The following is a 26,179-nucleotide window of genomic DNA, read 5'->3' on the forward strand; positions in this document are numbered from 1 at the left end:
CCATCTCTTCTCAATATCTTCTGCTTCTGTTAGGTCCATACCATTTCTGTCCTTTATAGAGCCCATCTTTGCATGAAATGTTCCTTTGGTATCTCTGATTTTCTTGAAGAGATCCCTAGTCTTTCCCATTCTGTTGTTTTCCTCTATTTCTTTGCATTGATTGCTGAAGAAGGCTTTCTTATCTCTTCTTGCTATTCTTTGGAACTCTGCATTCAGATGTTTACATCTTTCCTTTTCTCCTTTGCTTTTCATGGGTATATACAAATACCAGAACATATCACATTGTATACTTTAGATATGTGGAATTTATTATATACCAGATCGTATCTACAAAAGATGTTTTTAAAATATAGATGTTATATGAATAGCAATCTACTTTGGTTTAGCTGGTGTCTCACAAGGAATAATCAAGTACTTTAAAGATTTATTTGCCAACAGAGAAGATTCTACAGCAAGAACAATAGTAAGTCAATTCCGAGAAAACTTACCTGATGATAATGATGTGTGGTCTGTATCAAATGCATATACATATTATATACAAAGTTTGCCATCTGGGGCATATTCTTTATTATCTGTACTTCATGGGATGGTCTCTCTCCATTCTAGAAGAAGGCAAAAAGAAAAGTTAAGTACAATCACTTATATGTGGAATCTAAAATACGACACATATGAACGTATCTATGAAAGAACAGACAGACACACTTGTGGTTGCCAAGGGAGTGGGTGAGGGAGGTATGGACTGGGAGTTTGGGATTAGCAGATGCAAACTATTATATATTGAATGGATAAACAATATACTGTGTAGCACAGGGAGCTATATTTAATATCCCATGATAAACCACAATGGAAAAAAGTATGAAGAAGAATGTATATATATGTATAACTCAATCACTTTGCTGTATACCAGAAACTAGCACAACACTGTAAATCAACTATACTTCAGTAATAAATTTTAAAAAACAGAAAAAGAAAGTTAAGTATATAGTGAAAAACACTGAAAGATAACACTTCAATAGAAGTTTATGTCTCCAACTTAAGTATGAACACTGTTAGGGTTTGGAGGACGTAAGAACAGTAAGAGGACATTAAGCTGTAAGTGTTAGAATCCAGTAAGGATTTCCTTACTATGATAGCTGGTATTATTTTTACATAGAAGATCTAATTCAGTTCCTTAGTGTAAGGAGCACTCTAAACCAGTGATCAGATGACCTATGTGGTGCTCTCAAACAATGCAGTCACCTAAATAAATGTTGCCCCACACAATGAAGAAAGAAGTCTTACCTTTCTACTGGTTGGGAAAGGTTCTGTTGGAATTATATGCAAATGAAGTGGGCGGGCTGTGAGCTGGCTGAAAGCTGGAGTTAGTTCAAAACAGTTCTGGAAGAGGGATACTCTGGCGAAGATATAGAGTCCAAGTCTGGCTCTAGACATGGCAACCACTAAGCGACGGACATCCCTTTGAGAAACAAACAAAATTAATTAAAATATATCACGATTAAAAATATATCACGATTAAAAATATATTTATGTAGCCTTTTATTTTGTAAACATTCTACTAAATATTACTGCTAAGCTGTGGCAATAAAGAGTTGCTGCTGCTACTGCTGCTGAGTCACTTCAGTCGTGTCCGACTCTGTGTGACCCCATAGATGGCAGCCCACCAGGCTCCCCTGTCCCTGGGATTCTCCAGGCAAGAGTACTGGAGTGGGTTGCCATTTCCTTCTCCAAATAAAGAGTTAGGTTAGGTTTCTTAAAAACTTACAGGATAAGCATTAAGTTAATGGGTGCTATGTAACTAGTTAACCAAGTAAGAAGTTAATGCTTTATTACCAACTTCTAAGTGTTTCTGAGTGGAGAGAGTAGGGGGAAATCACAAAATAACCAATACACTGATTTAAAAGGTTTAAATACAAAGTTATGTGGCAGCCTGGAAGGGAGGGGAGTTTGGGGAAGAATGCATACATGTATATGGATGGCTGAGTTCCTTTGCTGTCCACCTGAAACTATCATAACACTGTTAATTGACTATACTCCAATATAAAATAAGTTAAAAAAAGGTTTAAGTAGCAATAATAGTTCAGTTGTTAGTTACCAATTTACTGTGTCACCACCATTAAGTCAATCCAAACCAGCCCTTCCTCTACTTCACCCACCAAATTCCCATGCTCTGTCAAGGTTAATAGGTCAAATTTTACTTCTTGGATAACTCTAATCACACTGCTTTATACATATTTATAATAATAATTACAATACAAACATAAATACAAAATGATGATATGATATAATAATATCGTGTCTTATTCATGCATTTACTCTAGTACCTACGCCCAATCCCTGGCTTATAATAGGTCTCAGTGTTCACATAAACAGTGATAAAAATGCCAAAATGCATGCTTCAGCTACCCAGGTAGCTGGCCAAATGATGAATGATGGCAGTTTCCTTTATCTTTTAGGAAGAATATGTTCTTAAAATTTTACTGAATTTACCTGAATCAAATGAACTTATTTACAAAACAGAAACAGAAACAGATTATGAACTCATGGTTACCTGGGGAAAAGGGTGGTGGGGAGGGACAGACTGGGAGTTTAGGATTGATAAGTATAGACTGCTATATTTAAACAGATAAACAACAAGGATCTACTGTAAAAAGAAAAAAAACAATAAAAGAGTAGCTATGCAAGCCTGATTTCACTTCATTATTTCACATTAGTTACAATGTGTTTTAGTAAGAAAACATGGCTTTCGTTTTCAATATGGAGGACAGTTTGTTTTCCTAAGATGCTGTTAGATGGCTATTTAATTTTTGAGTATTCTACGAAAGAGATGATGTTTATGAATAATAACAAAATCTGGTATAAGCATCCCTAATACCTGAAAAAAAGTGTTAAAGAGTGTTATAGGGACCAAATGTTACAAAGATCATATAATAACCAGACAGAGAATTGGGAATTGAAATATTTATCAAATGGCTTTTTGTCTCTGCATAATGTGAGATATTTGGGGAATATCTCTATTCAGTCTCATTTTCTGTTGTTTAATGGTCTTGATAAGGATCTAGTTTCCCTTATCAGAAGGAACTGTACAATATCAATATATAATAGCAGTTATGTTGAGGGGTGTACAATCCCTATACCCCACCAACACGAACTAAGAGAAATTCATTTAGGTGGAAGGAGAAAGCATACCCTTTTACAGAAGTTCTCATGAATTTCTACATTTGTGACACACTGGATTCTTGAAAGAAATGTTATCTTTAGGTTACTGCAAGTCAAATTGTTTTTCACTTCCTCCACCTTCCTTAGAAGCCCAAGGGGTCATGCCATAGGTGGGTGGTTCCAAAACTAGTAATAGAGGTACAATGCTAGAAATACTTAGCATGAGCTCTCACACAAGTATTAAAACTTTATTCAGTTCTCCTCCTCTCATCCTTCTAGAAGGCTCTGTCTCTAGGCGGAGCACAGCCACAGCGCTACTGCAGGGGCAGCAGGGCAGCACACTTGCTCCTCTGAGGAACTCTGCCCTCTAGTCCCCCGTACGGCAGTGCAGTTAAGTGGCTCTACTACGCTCATCTCCACTGTACAGACTAAAATCTTCTGCAGAATCAAATGCAGCTATTTCCCAAAGACATGTTTAATGTCTCCCCCACTGGATTCTAAGCTTCATGGGGGGAGAGATAATGAATGTTAGATTTACCATTATATATCATGAACCTAGCATACGGCCAAATAACAGAAGGATCTGAGAATATCTGTTAAATGAATGATCAAACACCACAAACATATCAAACTACTAGGCAAAAAAAGTACAGGGTGGCAGCAAGAAGAGATCGGGTTCCTTGGAGCTGTAACTTGAAACTGGGGCAATGGGAACTGCTACCTTCTTTCATGATCTCCAGAGGATGGCTGGGGACAGTTTCACTGACTTGCTCTGAACGAGTCACAAGCATTTCTATTTGTAGCTGGACTATTCAAGTCAGTAGGGACAAGAACAATGAATGCTGGAAAAGGGACCAGAAATGTCTCACTGTTCTAGCTTCTGAACAGCTCCACAGTGTCCCAAAACAGGTCTCTGGAACCAAAGCTGAATAGTCTAGCTTCTACACAACCACCTGCTTAGTCTATCTGGATGGGTAAAAGAAATATGGCAGGCACTAACTTAAAGGGTTAGACAGTTACCACAAGACCCAGCAATTCTACTCCTAGGTATACACGCAAGAGAAAGGAAAACATAGTTTCACACAAAAACTTGTACATGAATGTTCACAGCAGTCCAAATAGTCACAAAGTGGAAACAATCCTGGCGTCCATCAGCTGATGAATGGGTACATAAAATGTAAAATATTCACAAAACAAAATGTTATTTAGCAATTAAAAGGAATGAAGTATCAACACATGCTACAACATGGATGAATCCTGAATACACTATGCCAAGTAATTTCATTTACATGAAGTGTCCAGAACAGGCAAATCTATAGACAAAGTGGAACAGTGGTTGCCAAGGACTTGACGGGGAGAGGAAGGGAGTAACCGCTGATAGGTATAGGGTCTCTTGCTATTTTAGAAAATGTTCTAAAATTGTGAATATAGTTGTATAACTCTATGAACATACTAAAAAATCACTGAACTGTACACTTAAAATACAGTTTATTTATACACAAAAAATCATTGAATTATACACTTAAAAATAGTTTATTTACACACTGAATTGTACAGCATGTGTATTATATCTCAATAAAAATGCTACTAAGAAGAAAATATGGAAGATGGAAGGTTTCCTTGGTATCCTGAAATTTGAAAGACAAAATATTTTACTGCTTCTTAAAAACAACAAAGACATAAAAGACTGCATCTACAAACCAAAAATTCTATGAGGAGCTTGATAAAATTCTCACTAAGATACCTAAACTATCTGGATAGCTGAATTACAGGTAATTGGCAAATTAAGTTTTCCCCCCTCTGTGCTTCAATAAAACTACCATCACTATCACCAGCAGCCACCGAAGAAGCTGAACTTCCAAAACAAAAGTTTGGCAGATATAAAGAGGATTAATTTATTTGGATAAAGAAAAGCTGGATATGTGAGACAATAATGAAATCAGGTTCTTTTTTAAGTCTTCATTTATAAGCATTTTATTATCATCATCTTTCTCTTTATTTAGTTGAGTTTTTGGAAAAGTCAGGTAAAGAACAGCATAGAGATAAAGTCATGGGAATGTGGAAAAGACAAAAGTACTACAGAGTTAGAGAAAAGGTGGGGAGAGGAGGAAGCAGTATTCTTGTCTTCATACTGTGAGCCTGGATAAAGAGATTTTAACTAGGTAAATCATAATGATGCCCTATTTAGCAGCAGCTATAAATTTCAATGTGGAAAGGGAACTGCTTTTTAGAAAAGTTAGTTTCCAAAAACATGTTTGACACTTAAGTAAAAATAAACTGTATTTTAGAATGTTATAGTCTTGAAATTATTTCTTGAAACATTACATCTTTTGTTTACTCCTACATAAAAGTTATTGGCTTAGTGGAACATGAGCACTCTGGGTTAAATATCAAATAGATCTTGACTTAATGACAACATTAAGAGAGCATACAGAATTTTCTTTATATATCCATTAAATAAAATAATAAAATGAACTCTCCTTACATTTTTGCTAGTAAGTCATATGAGATGAAGGTTTATATAAAACTAAATGGCTGCTTTGTAATAAGGAGATATTATTCCCACAAAATCTCCAGCACATAAATACATCACAATAAATGATAAAAATAGGTTACTGTTTGTTTTGACAATTCTTAATCCTGAGAGAACAAATGGTTCCTTTATCCTCTCTAACACTGAGCTAAAAGACTGTGCCGGGTAAAGTCAGAAATCCTGTGCAATGAAAAATTTACTTGAGACTTTTTACCACTTTACCTCCTTTAATTTCTTACATTAAATTTCAAACAGATATAGGATACATATATATAAATATATGTGTGTATGTATAATATTTTATGATCAAATGCTATCTCTGAATGCTCCTGAAGAGAAAAAAAGTTAAAATGACTAAAATATTTAAGATTCAAAAAATTCAGAAGCACTGGCAATGATTACACAAAGAATATGATACTGTTACATTCCAACAAAAAGCACCAAAAATTGCCATAACAATTAACTATAACAATTAAACCTGAAAACTACTTAGCTATGAAAGCTCAAAACTGAAGCAGATAGTAAGATTCAACACTATTATAAAAATGCTTGCTTACATACCTCAGATGGCCCACTGCCCTGGTTCGTACTAGAGACAGAAGAATGTAGTCATTCTGTTGACCTTGAAATCTGTCAACAGTTGTCACCTGGGAGGAAAAAAAGGGGAATGTGGTAGATTTTCAAAAGCAAAAACTCGTGAGAGATCATTAAAATAATATGCTAGAAATAAAAATCTTATCCTTAAAATAATCAATCCCCAAAGAACATAACTATATAGTTGGAACTGAAGGAACAAGTAAATGAACCCTATGAAATAAACCATGGTAACTAGATTAGGCTATGTCCCTATGTCACACTTAGAGCACTCATCTTTAACTCTGGATAAGGAAGTAACTATTTGTGGTTTTAATAGTCTTCCCTCTACTAGACTACTCAGCCCATGAAAGCAGGGACCATCTTTGTTCATTATATACCTAGTATCCCTTTTATCTTCTTGATACAAGAGAGAGTAACTTTCCTTATTAAGTTTCTTTTGTTACTTATAAGTAAAAGAACAGAGATAGAGATTCTTATATTTCTAAACTTTCTATATTTCAAAGTTATTAGTTTTTCATTTTCACTCTCTATATCCCTTATGGAATGTTCCACAGTATCTGTTCCTCCCCATTCCTTTTGTCTCCAGCTCTGATTTTATTTTACTTTCTGCTAGTTTCCATTTTATCTCTTCCTGGGTTCTTCAATTTCTTTGTTTTGTAGCCTTCCCTTACAGAAGTGGCTACTTCATTAAGCATTTTAAAATTCATACCCAAGTATGCATTCAACATTTTCATCTGTTCTAGGCCAACATGCTTTCTGGAGTATGTTATCTTATCAACTAGTGTGTTTATAAATTGAGCTTGTGCTAGTTTCCTTTTCCCCTCTATTTCACCACTGATTAAGTGGGTTTCTTAGATTAACTATGTATTAATAAAGAAGATAGGCTGGGGTGAGCACAACTGTTTCCTAAAGGCTCAGTGATTTTCACAACAGATGGTCCTCTTTTTCACTGTTACTACAGACAGTCTTTTTTTCCCAAATATTTTTCACCTATAGTTTCCTCTGAACCAATCTGGGACCTGAAAGGCTTCTGCTCACCCCAATACCCACATCCACTGTTGAGTAGGAATGTGGCTCTTACACTTCAAAGTATGCCACTCACTTTCAGAAAGTGTGTTTTTGCTGTCCCTTTCAAGACTGATCCCCTCGATTCTCTTCCCCTACATTTTCTTCCCGATCTTGAGTTACACGCCGTCTCACTAAAAGTGTCATTTGTTTTCTCCCCCTCCCATTTTCCTCTTACTTGTGGATGATTTCCAAGAAAAGACGAAAGAGCTTTATACAGCTACGTTCACAACCAAAGTCCTAATTTCTTCATTACTAATACTATATTTACATTTTGTTATTCTAATTTTTCTAACTTTTATTGATAAAATCAGGGATCTTCATTTTTATTTGATATCACTCTGTCATATAACATAAGAAACAAAAAAAATAATAAAAAAAATCCTGAGGTCTGACTATACTTGATTTTCCTTTATCCCCAAGAAAAACACTTTCTTATGCGTGTATACATGCACACAGAGACACACACACACTAAGAAGCAGTATGAATTATACCTTTGTAAAATAAGATAAAAAAATGCTACAATTCCTATTTCTATTGTAAAGGACATATATAATTAGATATCATTTACCAACAAAAAGTTTTAGAAACAGTTATTTCTGGTTACTATCAACAAAAATCTTCCATGTGATAGGTGAGACAGACATTCACAGTAAATCAACAACACTGTCAGAAGTGTCAGAGAATAACTTACAGAGTTCTTATTATTTCATTTTATCACATATTTTAAAAGGAGATAGCAAAGTAGAACAACATAAATAACTCAAATATAAATCTTTCTATATTGCCAGCAACATGAATGACAGAACATATTATAAAATTACCTTATTCGGTCTTCCAATCAATGGATTGCTCCCGCATCGTCTGTTGATGATGTCACGAATAAGATGCTTTTGCCCATTATACGTTGTCAGAATGCTGATCTTGTCAGCAGGGTAGCCAAGTAAGCACATGTACATAAAAAGTGCCACTACGTATTCTGCCTCTCCAAGATTCTGTAACGAAAACATTAATCAGATTGTGCATTTATTTCCCTTTATAGACAAAAATCAGGGCTTTCCAGGCTAGTGGTAAGGAATCTGCTTGCCAATGCAGGAGACCTAAGAGACGCGGGTTTGATCCCTGGGTTGGGCAGATTGCCTGGAAGAGGGCAGGGCAACCCATGTCAGTATTCTTGCCTAAAGAATCCCATGGACAGAGGAGCCTGGCAGTCCATATCATAAAGAGCTGCACACGACTGAAGTGACTTAAGCATGCAGCACATATAGAGAAAAGTTAACTAGTACAATTTGCTCGTTCATCACACCTCAAGAAGTGACAAGTTACTATCTTGGACAAGTGAATATCTCTCATAAAACTGAGCAATTAACTTATCCTAAATTAACAATGATACATGAAAATACCATATGTGGTAATTATCTGTCCGTATTTCTATATGTATGTCTTGTTTTTAAAAAACAAAGTGGGATACTATAGATACACTTTGCAACCTGATTTTTTCATTAATATAGCATAAAAATCACTGCAGATGGTGACTGCAGCCATGAAATTAAAAGACGCTTACTCCTTGGAAGGAAAGTTATGACCAACCTAGACAGCATCTTAAAAAGCAAAGACATTACTTTGCCAACAAAGGTCCGTCTAGCCAAGGCTATGGTTTTTCCAGTGGTCATGTATGGATGTGAGAGATGGACTATAAAGAAAACTGAGCATCGAAGATTTGATGCTTTTGAACTGTGGTGTTGGAGAAGACTCTTGAGAGTCCCTTGGAATGCAAGGAGATACAACCAGTCCATCCTAAAGGAGATCAGTCCTTGGTGTTCATTGGAAGGACTGATGTTGAAGCTGAAACTCCAATACTTTGGCCACCTGATGCGAAAAGCTGACTCATTTGAAAAGACCCTGATGTTGGGAAAGATTGAAGGCAGGAGGAGAAAGGGACGACAGAGGATGAGATAGTTGGATGGCATCACTGACTCGATGGACATGGGTTTGGGTGGACTCCGGGAATTGGTGATGGACAGGGAGGCCTGGAGTGCTGTGGTTCATGGGGTCGCAAAGAATTGGACACAACTGAGCGACTGAACTGACCTGATAGCATAAAAATTCTCCTTGTCAGTAAACCAAGTTATAATATTATTCTTAGTGGCTATTCAGTATTATATGGAATAGCTAAAGGTGTAATTAATTCCTATTGATAACATTTAGGTTGTTTTTCTTTTCCAAAATAATTTGAAGTAAAGGAAGATGTGTTGAACATTTTACCATATAAGTCTTTGCAAGTTTGTCTATTTTTTAAAGGATAAATTCATAGAAGTAAGAATATTGCTTTTAATAAGTACTAAGAATATGTCCACCACATAACTTTCCTACTAGCATTGCATGAGTATAGAATTTCCCAAACCTAACCCAACAGAGGTGAAAATATGCTCCAGTGATTTATACTTGCTATACATGTATCTTTGTGAACTGTATATTCTTGTCCTTATTATATTTTTCTATTGGCTGTTAATTGTTTGTTAAATGATGAAAATAAATTCTGTTCTAAATCAGTATTTTTCTTTGATTTTGGATTTTGTAAGCTTAAAAAACCTTTCTCATCCCAACATTATATATTTATCAATATTTTCTTCTTTCTAGTATGTTTACTGTTTCTTTTCTTTGGTTTATATATTTTTAATCCATTTGAAACAGAAAAGTGTGTGTTGTCTGTGAAGTGGAAATCTAACTTTCCTTTATTCAGTGGTTGGCTAAATGGTTCAGTAATACTAATTCAGATAGTAAGCCAGGAAAATACAAAATAAACGTAAAAGTTTCTTGTTTTTTCTTACCTGATAAAAGTAAGGATTAGGCTCAGATTCTCCAACTCCCTGAAAATCTTCAACATTAATGAGCTGGAAGTCATAGAGCAAGCCAGCATTGGCTGTACTGAACTCCGGCAAGAGCTGCACATGGGGTAAGTTTCCTAGATTCTTATACCGCCAGTTGTAGAGGTTGCACAAGCTTTCAAAGACAAATCCCCCCAACAGGAAACATTAGCAGTGTGCATTCCCTTTTAATACGCCTAAGGGGGTTTCTAAGGAACTGGGTTCTTCCTGTTAATTTCCATATTACCTACTTTGTGCTCATTGTTTTAGCAATAATGTTTTCGGAACCTTTGTCTCCCTACCATCAAGCAAATCAGGAGACTGTATATTACAGAAATGATAACTCTATTATGTTTTCTAAGGTAAATGCTATCTTTATTCCTTAAATAAGAAAATCAACTACAAGTACTACAAGTAACTCTGAGAGGGAACCTATATATTTTATGAATAAGAATTAGTGTGTTCTCTTCTTGTTCATCTCTAGCTTTAGATTTCAAAGTGATATTAATCATATGTCTTTTGGGGCCATGCAGAAAAAGGAGGTAACAGTGAAAGGAAGCCCTTAGTTTATAAGTCACTTAAATTAATCTCAACGAATAAAATGAAGGAACTCATTTGTTCAATTCACAACCCACGCTGAAGGCAATAAAGGTATTTTCCAATTTGTAGATGTGTATCCAGGCAAGTTCCTAGATAGCAGAGAGTGCTAAGAGTCTATACAGAAGATGCTATTGAATAGTTGGATCATGGAACTGATGTCCTTAAACAGGAGTAGTATCCCTAACATCCAGTCCCCTGCTCCCGTCTCCCATTGCCCAGTCTCCTTTACCTTGCTCTGGCCCTCCCCTGGGCATCAAGGTCTACAGTAGGAACTCCAACCCTGACAAAGCGAGTGAAGAGGGACTGCTCCATGTTTGAATACTTCTGAAAGGCCATGTTCTTAATGACTGGAGGTAACTGGTGATGATCACCAATCATAATCCAGCGTTTTAGTCGGCTAAAACCATCCTGAGGATTCTAGGAATAAAAAGTGGGGAAATGGCAAAATAATTAATGTAGTACCCTGTTAATCTCTAATTCATGGCACAAGATTGTTGCTATTCACATGGGCTTTAACTGTTTACTAATTCTTGCCATTCACCAGTTCCACAGAGAAGAATCTGGCAAATTTACAGAATGACTTGTATGGGTACCACCCACTGACAGTGTGTGAGGGAGGCTGGAAGGATTGAGAAGGCAGGCATGGACTCACCCTACACAGGGTAACCCAAAGAGGTCTGGGAGGCTTAGGTCCTAATCAGGCAAAGGGTGCACAGAAACAGATGCCCAAGCAGGGAAATAGAAAGATGTCAAATTGTATCACAATTACAGGCAGCAGAAACTATACCTTCTATAATTTCCTACTCTATTACTTCAATTTCCTACTCTACATGTCTCCTTGTTTCTTGAAACATATTTTGATAAAATAAAAATACCAGATAACTTGGCTTTATAAAACAACTTTTGGAACCCAATTATCTATAAATTAGAGGAGCCTCTGTTCTTCAATCATGAATTCCACATTTTTTTTTTTAACACTTCCATAGTAAAGACTATTGTACAATAAAAGAAAACATCCTTAAACATCATCATTTAACTAAAACATTTCAGGTATAAAATAAAGAAAAATAATGTACCCAGGGATCAAAAATAATTCCAGAAACAACTCTAAAAGAAATGAAAAAAAAGCTCGTCTTCCCTCCAAACTGCATAAAAATGTAATTTTTTTGAGAAAAATTGCTGTCTTTTCAAAACTTAGAGACAAACTATGAATTTTTATATAGTACTCCCAATAATACAAACTACTCAATAACCAGTGAATAGATTAAAGGAAGTTTATATGCTTAAAATAGAATACTAAACATCACGAAGTTAAGGAGAATACATAATCATAGCAATCAGCACCTCCAAACTCTAGTTTTCTGATTCCACCCTCCAGAATTCTTAAACCTCTACTTTGTCTCAATTTCAGTATCTTACCTGTAGAAGAAGAGGTATAAAAGTTTCTATCTCCAGAATCTGAGCAGCTTCCTCCATTAAAATGTTGTCATACTGAGAAATGGAGAAAAAGAAAGCTTGTGAAACAGACAGTTTGAAACCCAAACAGCTACCACCATGACTGTAATAAGCATCCCCAAACCTCTCAAATAATTCAGATAAAAATAACATACAAATTATTCAAACAGAAAGTTCATGATCTTCTTTACCACTGTGCTTGAATACTCATTTCCAGGAATGTTAGGCACTGTGTATCTATAAAATAATGAAAAATCAAGTCTTGCTCCAAACGAAGGAAATTTCATTCTTTGTGAATCTTCTATCTGCTCAATTTCTTCTAGATTTATTCTCCTCAGGTTTTATCTTTCCCTTCCTCTTCTAATTCTGATTGCTATTTATAGTATGATATCCTATTCCTCATAAAATACCTTCTTTGAGACTCTAAGCACAAAGTAGACTTCCTTTGTTTTCTATTTTCAAAGTTTTCTCCCCTGATTTTTTTTCAAGGAAGTGGATGGTAGGGGGAGTATATTTACTCTTAATGCTTAATTAACTTTTTTTCTTTTAAGTTAATTGTTTATATATCCTCTGGTTTCTGTGCTGGAGAAGGAAATGGCAACCCACTCCAGTATTCTTGCCTGGAGAATCCCAGGGACAGAGGAGCCTGGTGGGCTGCTGTCTATGGGGTCGCAGAGTCAGAGACGACTGAGGTGACTTAGCAGCAGCAGTTTTTGTGCTACTCATTTTTACCAAAATATGCTTGTATTTGTTCAAGACTGGTAGCTGGATTTCTATTGGACATGATGAAATTTAAGGCTCAATTCTGTACTGTTTTCTAGTGAAATTACCTTAAGTTTTAGGCATGTGGGTAGGTATCTTCTCTAGCTCTATCTGATGCTAAATTTCCCTATTACAATGATTAGTTAGGTCATCCTGGTGGAAACCTAGGAGGAGGGGGTTCAAAGAGTCATATTTTCTCAGAAGTTCCCACGTGGGGTCTCAAGGTGATAGACACAATATGGAGAACAGAATGGGAAAAGCTCAAAGATGACAGCTTAAAGAGACTCCTTCCTGAGAAACCACTCTGAAAATCTAAAGTGATTTAACTTATAAAAATATATCTATAGCTCCTGTTAAAAAGGAGATTTTAATTGCAAAGCAAAATTATGATACAACTATACTGGGTATATTAAGGAAGGAAAAGAGTACACAAAAATGCTTGCATGTCTCCTTGGAGACAACACAGAATCAAAAGACAATGCCTAAAATGGAAATTTAGCATTTTTTATTGATATAAATGAAAAGGACAAAGGAAATATTAAAAGAGTTGAAAGACTAGATAATTGGGGAGTGGGGAGTAATGTTAAGGGATACCCTCAGCACTCACAGTATCTATCTTACTAGCACAGTGTAAGAAAATGATTAATGAAAATGTGATAAGCTACAAGTAATGTTTTGTAGATTAGGCAAGTGAACAGGTGCATGAGAGCATAAAATGCTCAGTTTAGACTGTATCATTTCCCTGTGTTGTGAAAAGTAATATGCTTTAATAGCAAATCCAAAGTATATTTTATGTGTCAGCCCAAAGCAAGAACAAAATATTTAGGTGCAGAATTTTCACTAATTTGCAAAAGGTAAGTTCACACCACTAGGTTAAGTTCACACTACCTTTTAATAAATTATCATATTTGTCCTACCTTCTAGCTGAGGAAACTTTAATCCAAGATTGCAACAATTCTATCACCTTGAATTTATTTAGCACTTATCTTCCAGTGACCTCATAAACTTAAAAAGTCAGCTATATTCATCCATAACAAGTGTTTTGCTAACTTTGAATTCAAACCAGTATACAAAACACTAATAACATCAGATAAACCAGCTGGAGGGAAGTTAAATGATTTGCATTAAAATCAGAGCTTAGTCAGTACCACTAGCAAAGTCACAAAGTGTCTGCAAACTCAAATTTACTGATCAATTATTACGTTACATTTCAACTGAGCGACAAGTAACAGGCTGTCTTTACCCTTGGCTCTCCAGTCCTTATCCTGAGATGGAGTCATTTAAATATCTTGGTTGACAGTCTAAACAAGTGTTTCCATCTCCTCATACAGAACACTTTTCATTTACTGAATGAACAAATAACTGCAGTGGATGAGTGCTTAAAAGGTAAATAAGGCAAGCATACAGATTTCTAATAGGTGAAAAACACTGTCGAATGTTTTTATCAAGTTTTTAGTTCTGTTTGGAGATTCTTTTAACACAGTAAAAGTAAGTTAATTTACCTTAAAAAGTATTAGAAGTTATTTAGATAGTCATATGGCTATAATGTTACTTTAAAGACATATTAATGCATCTAATAACTAAATTTAGAAAAATTAGATTTATGACAGTTTACTAATCGTATAAACATGGGAGACTATTATCACTTTAGAAACATTTTAAAGTAATTATACATGCAAACTTCAGTAAGAAGCAAACATTCAAGGGAAAGGGCCAAGTACTAAGGAGAGAAGAGAAAAGAAAGGAACTAACAGCTGCAAAGATGAATTAAGAAACTAAAATACAAGTCTTTACCTTGAAACCTAACTTGACCAAATCATGTCGTTTTAAGGCAGCATGAGTACAGGTCATAGCAATGATTTTGGCTTCTTTCACCAAAAGGTATTTAGATCTGTCTAGTCCACTTCGAAGCAGTTCAGAGGCTCTGAATTCCTATGGGAGTGGGGAAACAATGAGATACTTGTTTTAGGAAAATCATGTATACGTTCAATAATCCAGTTTATGAGACTTTATGTACAACCTTAATATAAATATCTCGGTGGTGCCAGTAGTAAAGAACCCACCTGCCAATGCAGGTAAGACGTGAGATGTTTGATCCCCGGGTTGAAAAGATCCCCTGGAGGAGGACATGGCAACCCACTTCAGTATTCTTGCCTGGAGAATCTCATGGACAGAGGAGCCTAGTGGGTTGCAGTCCATAGGCTTAGAGAGTCAGACACAACTTAGCTGCAGCAGCATAAACTAGGCCTATCATCCAACTCGATGAACATGAACTTGAGCAAGCTCTGGAAGTTGGTGAAGGACAGGGAAGCCTGGCGTGCTGCAGTCCATGGGGTCACAAAGAGTCGGACCCGACTGAGTGACTGAACTGAACTGACAGAACAATTCTGTCCACGATTAATAAGTTACTAATTAAGTTCAAATAATAACTGATATTAAAGCTACAATTTGGACTGATTTTTTTGTATAAGGTAAAATATTTACTGTATCAACAAGAATACTGAATATCAATCACCCTTGTACCTACAGGAAAACAGACACTATGTCAAGCATTCATAATGAAAGGAATTTACTGCAAGGAACCCATTATGCAGGTGATGGAGGAGTAGAAAAGCCAACCAGCAAATGGTGAAGTAACCCAGAGATTGGCAACAGCAGAATATTATGACCATCTGTAGGCTGCTGCCGCTAAGTCGCTTCAGTCGTGTCAGACTCTGTGCGATCCCATAAACGGAAGCCCACAGACAGAAGCCCACCAGGCTCCCCCGTCCCTGGGATTCTCCAGGCAAGAACACTGGAGTGGGTTGCCATTTCCCTCTCCAATGCATGAAAGAGAAAAGTGAAAGTGAAGTCGCTCAGTCGTGTCTGACTCTTAGCGACCCCATGGACTGCAGCCTACCAGGCTCCTCCGTCCATGGGATTTTCCAGGCAAGAGTATTGGAGTGGGGTGCCATTGCCTTCTCCGGTAGGCTAGGAAGGATAAAGAGGAGGAAGTGTTATCTAAGCCCAGAACCTGAGGTATCATTATAAGCTGGAACAGCAGTGGACCAGGTCAGCAGAAACTGAAGTCATGTAAGGGATGAAACCCCAGGCCAGAGAGCTGGTGGTGAAAAATCCTGGCTTCCTTCTTTCCTCTATTTTTGTCACATTTCTCATTGGCTAAACCCAGCCAGAAGTCAGCTGACATGAGAGGCTGGGAAATCAAAACTCCAAGGACCAGTCTCAGTCCAGACCATGGCAGAGGATCCCAGAGCAGAGTAGGGGAATTGACAATAGATGGATGTAAGGAGTAAACGAGCCATGCAGAGTACCTAATATCAAGTTTTATCAAGTCTGAACATTATGTCACACTTATGTCAGACTTTTAAACATTTGTTTTGGTTTATTTATTTTTAAATAAAGCATCACAGGCACAGGTGGAGGTACCCTATATTTCCTTCTTCCCACTCTCTCCCCGGACAGCTATTATTATAAATTATATGTTTTTATCCTTTTATATTCTATTTATGTAATCATAAGCATACCACAACACAGTTTTCCAGGTTTTACAATTTTATTTATCATTATCATACTACATATGTATATAATTATATATTTATTATTCTGTACTAACCATTCATCCATTTCTATCCACCTACTCACACCATGTGTCAATGTTTACTGAATATTTACTATCTGCCAGATATCGTTGTAGGAAGTAGGGATAAAATCATATCTAAAAGGTACAAAGACTTTTAAGAAGAGATGATCTTTGCCCTTTTAATCTGAAGTAATCCTAAACCTTCTAACTGAGAGGAACGTGAGTCTGAAATGTGGTCCTTTTATAGTATTGCTTTTACAGTCTTCCGGGGATGTTTCCAATAAGGAATGAGAAAACTAGGAAGCATCCCAGGGCCCTGGGTCCCAAACATTTTTCTCTGTCCCCTGTGTATAGCCGTGATTCTTATTTCACCTTAATAATCAGGAACATCTTGGATAATACAGCAACCTCACTTTTTGCCCACTAGTCAAAAGCATAAAGAATTTAGAATGGCCAAATTCCCAATCAAGGAACTACTGTCAAATCTCCTTAAAAAAAGCATTCCTTTCTTAAATATGAATACTTTCAAACCAGGAAAAAAAAAAAAGGGAGATTCAATTCATACCATAATTTTTACTTATTTCTTCAACATGCTTCTAATAATTCCACTTAAAAGTAATAATCTTGTTTGCTAGATTTGAATAATCTACTTACTTAAAAAAAAAAGAAAACCAGCTAACCTTAACACCTTTAAAAGAAAGTAAAAAGAACTTGAGAATCCTTACCTCAAGCTGAGTAAAGATTTTCTTAATATGCCTGAAACAGCCTTCAGCAATTTCCATGTCTTCTTCATAAGATCGGCCTTTAAAAATGGGTTGAGGGGCATTTGCAAAGTACTCATGAAAAGGGAAGAAAGCGGAGACTTCAGTAATATCTGGCATTGTGTTACTTTTGTTTTTCACTTTGCTGATATACTCTTCCCAACGAGACATTACCTGTAAGAAAAAGAGACCTGAGGTTAAATTGGCCAGCCCTTATGTTTTAGATGGACTTCCCTAGTGGCTCAGTGGGAGAGAATCTGCCTGCCAGTGCACGAGACTTGGATTGATCCCTAAATTGGGAGGATCCCTTGGAGAAGGAAATGACAACCCACTCCAGTATTCTTGCCTGGAAAATCCCATGGACAGAGGAGCCTGGTAGGCTACCGTCCATGGGATTGCAAAGAGTTGGTGTCCAAATGACTGAGTGACTAAACAACAACGTTTTAAATAATAAAATAACAAAAATTCGCTTAGTCTGGTCTTCTCTGGAGGTCCAGTAGGAAAAGGAAAAGAAAAGCAATCTTTGACCCAACCAGACTATTTCTTATCCAAGTCACTGACAAACTGCTCTTCTTTTATAAAAGTAAACTTCAAGACTGTAGGGTAAAAAACCCTTAAAACATGTACAGATGGGAAAGAACCCTAGAATCATCTCATGGGACTTTTTATCTCAGATGTTTCAGACTTCCCATGCATATTCAAAACAGTTTATGATCGATGATCCAAAAAGCCCTCTTTGAACAAAGAAATTGCTTATTTTTTCACTATCTCAGTTTCTTTCCATATATGGTTAAGTCCAGCTCTAGTAGCTTTTTAATCAATTTAGCACTTGTCAACTCTTCTCCTAGATCTTCAAAATTTTTTGAATTCTCTTTAGTATACATATAAAAAACTTCTGGTTAAGCTGCCTATGTATTTGAAAGCTCATTTTATGACTTTTCGGGTATAGATAGTTTAAATATATGCTGGTGTAAATGTTACCTATGACCCCATTCAGTTCCTACTTAATTTTTGTAATTCTCTCAGTTTTTCCGTTATTACTTCAGTGTTTGTCAAACTGTGGTCCTTAGGCAGAATGTCTGAGAAGCTAAATAAAAATGTAGATTCCTGGATATCACACTGTATTAAAAGAAAGTCTCTGTGGACAGAGCTTGAGAATTTTCCTTTTCAACGATTTTCCTAATGTGATTATTGTGTGTTGAAAATTGTTGATGTACACTGTGAGGCCTCCAGTTCATATTTCTCAAATTTATTAGTTAGGCCTCAATAATTTCTGTCATTTCTACTACTCTTAAAAGTAGTTTTCACTGAGAGCCTGGTGATTTTTATCTTGTGACAAACACGCACCTAAGCATGATCATTACTCCATTATCCAAAGTTCTGAAGAGGCCAAAATGAAGATAACTTTGCAATACCATGTATCTGTCCCGTGTTCCATAGGAACCATGAAATATACTCATTTTGAATGAACTCAACTGGTTTATCAGCTTATAATGAGCATAAACTTTTTTTCATATACATTTAAAAATTTCAACACTGTGATTTATACCTAAAATATGCAAATAGCATTAGTACAAAGAGAACAAATAGAGTTACAAAAATCTTCATTATTTTATGTTCAGTCCATTTAAAATTACTAGTAAACCAAGTAAGTATTAAAATTTTATGTTTATTCATTTTATTTGGCTGTCTATTTCTCATTAATTTTCACACTCCCAAAATTAACTCTAACAAAAGCAAAAACATACCTCCAAATTGAAGTCAAAGAATTTTTAACTTAAACTCCTACTTTGAAATCAATTCTATAACAAAATGTATTTTTGGAAATTTAAACAGAAAATATGCTTTTCTTTATTCCTTGATTAATATGCATATTAAAAGTAAGTTAAAAACTGCATCTGTTACCACTGGGTAGCTAGACTATTTAGTTATATTTCTATAGTAATGAAAAAAAAATGAAAAAATAAAAAAGAGAGACTAGAAACTTTGTCAATAACAAAAAAGGACAAGAAAAAAATTTAAAAGTAGCAACACTGGCCTTTCACTGAATGAGTCATCAAGTTATTTAGCAAAGAAAATTGAAGACAATAGGAGACAAAACATTTAACATCCACAAATATAGCTTTGGCAACAGCATATATTTTAATCTACTCGAAAAAATAATTTTCAAGAAAGGATCTCCAGAACCCGTCCCAGTTTCTAAATAAAGAGTATATTCCAATAAGGTATGATTTAAATATCTTTAATCTCTTATACCTGATACAAGAAGAAATAGCCCGCAGTTTCACAAGTGTATGAAGCATCTCCTGGAACCCCTAGACTCTTCTGCAATCGTTTGACTTCTTCTAAAAGTTCTATTCTTCGAGCTAGGACATAATTAACTCTTCCATACCTAAAAATTTCAATTAAGTAAAAAAGCAAAATTATATTATGAAGACACTTTCAAGGAAACTGTCAGCAAAATATTTAAGAAAATCATAACAGAAATAATAAATGGGCAAAGAAAATAAAAGGTAGAAAACATAGCTTACATTTACTAGGTAGCATTGGTATAAAATAACTCAAGTGGTATTTCTTTAGTTATTTTGTACCAAAGCTACTTAAAATCTACTGCTGGATCAAGGATGTTGTGCAAATGTGTTGGTGGTCTGTGAGAAAGGAAAATTAACTATATTATTAAACACCTTTAGTTCAGCTATCTTTTCTTTTTTCTTCATAAAAAGACCGTTGCAAAGAAGAAAACACCATAGTACATTCAAGTGCTAGTTCATCTCATAACAAACCAGAATATAGTTTACAAACTGGCTACTCTGAATACCACTATCATAAAAGGAGGTTAGCTCTAAAACTTTTGAAATGTAATTTCAAAATTTATTTGCTTATTCTTTGGCATTGAACACAGCTTGGCATCTGGACCAAATAGGTTCATAAATATTTGCTGAATGTGTAAGAAAACTGAAATTTGGAGAGTACCTGGCCCAAAGCTAGGTAGTTAAGGAAAAAAAGGGGAACCAGAACTGGATCCCAAAGCCTGTGCAAATTCTTCCCACCATAACAAAGCGCCTGCTACAATTTCTCACCACCAAAAAGCAGCAGCAGCAGCAGTATACAATGGAATCCTATGTAACATTTGCTCAAGTATTCTGTAAATCTAAAACTATATTAAAAAGTCTCAATTAATTTTAAAACGGGAAAGCAATGTACAGGAATACTTCATTTTATTGGGCTTCACTTTACTGTACTTTGCAGATACTGCATTTTTTACAAATTGAAGGTTTGTGCCAACACTGCATTTAACAAGTCTACCACTGTCATTTTTCTCCAACAGCATTTGCTGTCTGTATCAAATTTTGGAGATTCTTGAACTATTTCAAACATTTTCATTATTATTATGTTTGTTATCTGTGTTCTGTGATCTCTGACATTATCACTGTAACCACTTTGGGGTGCCATGAACCATGCCCATGTAAGATGGCAAACTTAACTGATGAATGAGCATGCTCTGACTACGTGTTATGCTCCATCAATTGGTTATTCCCTCATCTTTTTAATTATGACAAAGAGAAAAATGAAATAATTGCACAATCAAATAAACACACACATTACTAATAAGGCCTGGAGCTTGACTTACCCATCAGAAAGCAAAAAGAGTTTTTCCCCAAGAAAATTGGTAGTACCAGAAATCACTTTAAAAATTCTACTTCTTTTCTATTGCAATATTCTCTAAAAACTATAAATTATATTGCAATACACTTATAGTTACAGTACTTAGCATTTCATCAGCCTGAATACATTCACTGAAATCTGGATTAGCAGATTTTTAGAGTTGAGTCCACTTAATAAGTTAGGTTCAACAAGAAGAAATACCCATGGGAAGAATTCAGAAGCATTACCAGCTGTTCAAAAATTAAGAATCCAGAGCCCTAAGTAACTTAAGGTGTGTTGATCTTGCCCTCTGACTTTTTAGAAGCTAAAAAATATTTGGTGAGCTCTTTAATATAAGAACTCTAAATAAATGCAACGTAGTAATTTAATACTCTTTTAAGTTCTTTTGATGTCTATAATCAATTTAGTAATGATTACAAAAGTAATGTTCAATAGTCAAAGGCTGTATTAATTATGTACAGCTGTTAATTATGTCTATGTCAGAAATCAAGCTTTAAAAACTAGTTTAATTATAAATGAAACGAGCTGTTTTTTATACAGCAACTTTGAAGGAAAAACCAAAATACTAATAGCAGAAGAAATCTGACTTGTAAAATTTTAGTCACTTTATGTCATATTAACATAAAGTCCAGCTAAACTGGCAATAAATTCCTGAAATAATACTTGCAACCCCAAAGTTTATACAATTACTAATCTCCAATTGCATTTTGTTAACTGAATCTACCTAATTGGGCCCAGATTAAATGAAATTAAATGTCTAGATGAAATGTAAAAAGCAATTGTGTAAAGTTGTATAGTTTGGGTTTGGCAATGTTGACTTTAGTAAACAGAAAGCAAATGGAAATCTGCAATTTAAAAAAGATGAACAAGATAACTCTTGTTCTGAAATAACCATGTGTTTGAGGGGAAAAATGACATAAACATGTAGAACTCGAGCAGAGGGAAATCATGACCAGACTTTGGGGTCAACCTAGTATACCTATGTAGGTTATGCTAAAACCCTTCAGAATTCAGTTGGATTATTCACTGCTCTCTTTCCTGTTGTTTTTTTCTTTATTAAAGAAAAAGAGGAGAAGGTTAAAAATTCTTCGTATACTATTTCAAAACTCATCCCTGTTTGCTCACCTGCTGAAATCTTTCTCTGTCTCCAGCTCTTCTTCTCCATGACCAAGACGCAGGAGGTGGCGCTCGTCAATGTCTAAAGCCATGATTTTCTCAAACAACTGGTTCAGGGCCTGAAGAACAAAAAAAAGAACGAGTGAGTTTTAAAGAATCAGTAGGCTCCTTTAAAAGTAACAAAAACTAATGATCACAAGGGTAGAAATGAATGAGTATTGCCCAGTGAGATCAGAAGGAAACATATTAGGTCATTTATAATTTAAACGAAATAGTGTTTTTATTGATTTGTGATAATGCAGTATATGTATGTGTAGTCAAATAATAACTGGAAATCATAAAAAGTCATCTGTCTATTACATCTCTGATAATTTATGAAAACATAGGCTCTGGCTCAGTTTCTATTTCCCTCAAGTAGTAATAATTACTAAAATAATTAACAATCACATCAAATTTCACTTTACTCAACAAAATTTCTATGAGCTGCAGAAAACTGGAAGGGTTTTGTGGCTGGAGAAGGCCTCCCAGGAGGTGTGCTGGTAGAAGGCATCAAGAGGACCTCGGAGAGGAACCCAAAGTGCAGCACTCAGATCTTAGGCTGAGAGTCTAAATCAGCTCTTGACACAATAAGGAGCAGAGCACTAATTGTAAACTGTTCTGATGAAAGACATTTACCCATGAAATGTTCATCTTTGGGGCTTCCTGAAATCCTAGCACTTAATATCTGAACATCCATAGTCACAAGGTTTTGTAGAAAGGCAAACATTTCATTGCATTTAAAGATACACTAATAAAAATGACATTTAAAAATCAGCCCCCATTCAAATATTTCTCTGAATTTACCACTAGTCTAGCCCTGACCATGAAGTCAATAGCCAGTCTTGTAAACATCCAAGCTATAAAGTATCCAGCCATCTTTTACTACCAAAATTCTAGCAATTAGAGCTCAGAAACTGATGAGATAAAACAAAATTTTCTGAAAAAATAATTCACACTATCCAAACTCTTAATATTCTCCATCTAAAACTTGAGATACAATAGATCAGACCACATGGCATTACTCACTATTTAAACCTTCCCTATCTAAACTTATGAACCACATAGATTTAGAGGGCAAAAAATACTCGCACATGGCAATCTCAGAAAAAACTGTAAGATTTCATCATGAATTAAAGTGATGTTGGAGAATGGCTTGAATCACATATTCAAACCAAGATCTGGTATACAAACTCTGAAAAATAAACAATTTGTATTAAAGAGGATGATTTGATTATCAGAGGATCAAAGACATCTTTGGCTATTTTTGCAAAATAACATCATCTCTAAAACAGTGCTACACAAGTCAGTCATAAGTAGAGGATACTACAGAAAGTCATTATCGAGTTATGACAAAATTTGTTTTTTAAAAAAAAAAAACCAGTGTGTTAAAACAATACACGAATAATATCTTACTCATTCTAAGAAGTTGAAAATAGGTAAAATTATTACAGACTAAATTTCATTAAACAGAAGAAAGAAAAAATACACAGTTTGCTTCTTTTATCAAGATAAAGTCTCAATTATCCTCTCCCCTGCACAATTTTAGTATACCATGCCAGTTACTTACAAACATTAAAGATAAGAAAACAGAGTGAATGAATTGGATGGACAGTTAATAGTTTTAACATTCTGGGATTAAAAGTTGATGAATAACAGAATAAATAACATTGAGCATTCTAAAAACCCAGTGCTTCTTCACAGACCAGTTTAAAAAAAAAAAAAAACTAGTGAACCGAAAGCACTATTTTTAATATGTATTCAGAGAAAACAAGTACCTTTGGCACAGACTACTGTGCAAGTTTCACAACATGTTTCAGAAGATTCTGAGAGCTGCCTGTCACATTTACATGAGAATTAATAAATATTACTTGTTCTTCCTTATTTCTATGACAGCTTTAGAATAAATACCCTGGCACACATATAAAGATCATTTTTCATCCATTATTTACAAGAAAGGAGTTTGTTTTTCTTGTTTTAGTTATTTATAAAGTGTCAGTTGCTCAGTCGTGTCCAACTCTGCGACTCCATGGACAGTAGCCTGCCAGGCTTGTCTGTCCGTGGGATTCTCCAGGCAAGCATACCGGAGTGGGTTGCCATTCCTTTCTCCAGGGGATCTTCCTGACCCAGAGATTGAACCTGGGTCTCCCACATTGCAGGCAAATTCTTTACCAGCTCAGATTCTTTACCATCTGAGCCACAAGGAAGCCCCAGCTATTTATACACGCTTTATGTATTGGACCAGCAACCTCAAACAGTCCACCCATGTAATACACATATTCATATGTATACTTCATAGGAACTTAAAATTCAACCCAGGGTCAGTATGATACAGGTTCAGTCTTTTAGGAATATCCATTCTAGTAGCAGAAAAATACTACTAGCAAGGGGTAACGCTTTTAAAGAAAAAGGTCTAGCTAAGAATGGAAGATGGGGGGAAAAAGTCAATTTCCACGTATCCAAATATTCCTCTCAGCTTTTCCACATGTGGACTGCCTCTATTAGAACGGTCTGGTCATAATCAGTGATAATCCAAGATTAATTCAACAACAAACACTATGGCCATCAGCCTTTGCTGGTATGCTGTGTGCCCATAATCAGGTTATCATATACGCAGAAATCTACACTGTGCTTCCATGCATCTCCTGTTCCATACATGCACATCCACTTCATACTAGCATGTGCACACATGAGCACACATGTACACACACATTCCCTTTTTCTTACCTGATTGGAATGAGTAACAATCAGAGTCCTCTGCTCTGGGAAATTGTGGTAGATGTTGGATATAATTTGAACTGCCACATCTGTTTTTCCTGTACCTGGTGGGCCCACAACCTAAAAAGCAGATGAACACATAGCAAACTACTGAATTACCACAATGTTAGAAAAAGAACATTTTAAACCTGAAAGATGAAACAAGTTAAAAAATTTGCTGGGTAAATTCAATGCAACACGGAGAAGGTAAGAGTTAGTGCACTTGAAGATGAATCAATAGAAATCAGCCATCCTGAATAAAAAGCAGAAAAAAAGATTCATGCCTTCATGAATCTATGGGGCAATATTAAAAGGTCTGATATCCTTGAAGTTCTAGAGAGGGGGAAAAGTATACAGTGTAGAAAAGTATTTAAAGAAATAATGGCTGGAAATTTCTCAAATCTGGCAAAAGACATAAATCAACAGATTCAAGAAGCTCACTGAAGCATAAACAGAATAATACCAAAGAAATCTAAGACCAGACATATAATAATTAAATGGTTGGAATCTAAAGACAAAAATAATCTTAATAGTAACTAGAGAAAAATGATATATTACATATAGCAAAAAGACATTTCAGATAACTGTGCACTTCTCATCAGTACCATGGAAACCAAAAGGAAGTGGAATCACATTTTTAAAGGGCTAAAGAGAGAAAACTATCAATGAAAATTCTATGTCCAGTGAAAAATATTTTAAAGAACGAAAATGAATTAGAGATACTCTTAGATGAAGGAATACAAAGGTAATTCATTGTTAGCTGATCTGTTCTTCAAATTGGTAAAAGAAATTCTTCAGACAAGGGAAACGACACCAGGGAATTCCATGGTGGTCCAGTGTTTAGGACTCTGCGTTTCTACTACTGGGAGCCTGGGTTCAATCCCTGGTCAGGGAAGTAAGATCCCACATGCTGCACAGCAAAAAAAAAAAAAAAAAAAGGAAATGATACCAGAGGATACTTAAGATATCAGGAATAAAGGATAAATGGTAAATGTAATAGACTATTCTCCTCTGGAGTTCTTTAAAATATGTTTGATGTCTGTAATAAAAAATTTTAATATTGTGTGATAGTATTTTCAATGGATTTACAGGTAAAATATATGGCAACTACAACATAAAATGGGAAGGTAAAGGGACTTACACGGAAGCAAGGATCCTCCATTCAATTTAAGAGACAAAATATTGATTCTAAGTAGGCTGTGAAAACATATATGTATATTATAATTC

The 26,179-nt window shown here is 35.4% G+C and overlaps 1 protein-coding gene across 1 annotated transcript in view; it reads right to left on the reverse strand.

Moving 5' to 3' along the window:
* The window catches only part of AQR (aquarius intron-binding spliceosomal factor), an 86,930-nt gene that overhangs the window by 10,364 nt on the left and 50,387 nt on the right, over positions 1-26,179 (reverse strand). Inside the window, exons 23-34 of the mRNA XM_027553475.1 lie at positions 24,923-25,033; positions 22,169-22,278; positions 19,634-19,769; positions 17,342-17,551; positions 14,831-14,968; positions 12,239-12,310; positions 11,049-11,236; positions 10,184-10,355; positions 8,177-8,347; positions 6,251-6,336; positions 1,282-1,456; positions 489-602 (exon numbers count right to left, since the gene is read on the reverse strand). Of these exons, the coding sequence (XP_027409276.1) occupies positions 489-602; positions 1,282-1,456; positions 6,251-6,336; positions 8,177-8,347; positions 10,184-10,355; positions 11,049-11,236; positions 12,239-12,310; positions 14,831-14,968; positions 17,342-17,551; positions 19,634-19,769; positions 22,169-22,278; positions 24,923-25,033 (1,683 nt within the window). The remainder of the gene's footprint in view (positions 1-488; positions 603-1,281; positions 1,457-6,250; positions 6,337-8,176; positions 8,348-10,183; positions 10,356-11,048; positions 11,237-12,238; positions 12,311-14,830; positions 14,969-17,341; positions 17,552-19,633; positions 19,770-22,168; positions 22,279-24,922; positions 25,034-26,179) is intronic.

Source organism: Bos indicus x Bos taurus, chromosome 10, assembly GCF_003369695.1.
Source record: "Bos indicus x Bos taurus breed Angus x Brahman F1 hybrid chromosome 10, Bos_hybrid_MaternalHap_v2.0, whole genome shotgun sequence".
Lineage (NCBI taxonomy): Eukaryota > Metazoa > Chordata > Mammalia > Artiodactyla > Bovidae > Bos > Bos indicus x Bos taurus.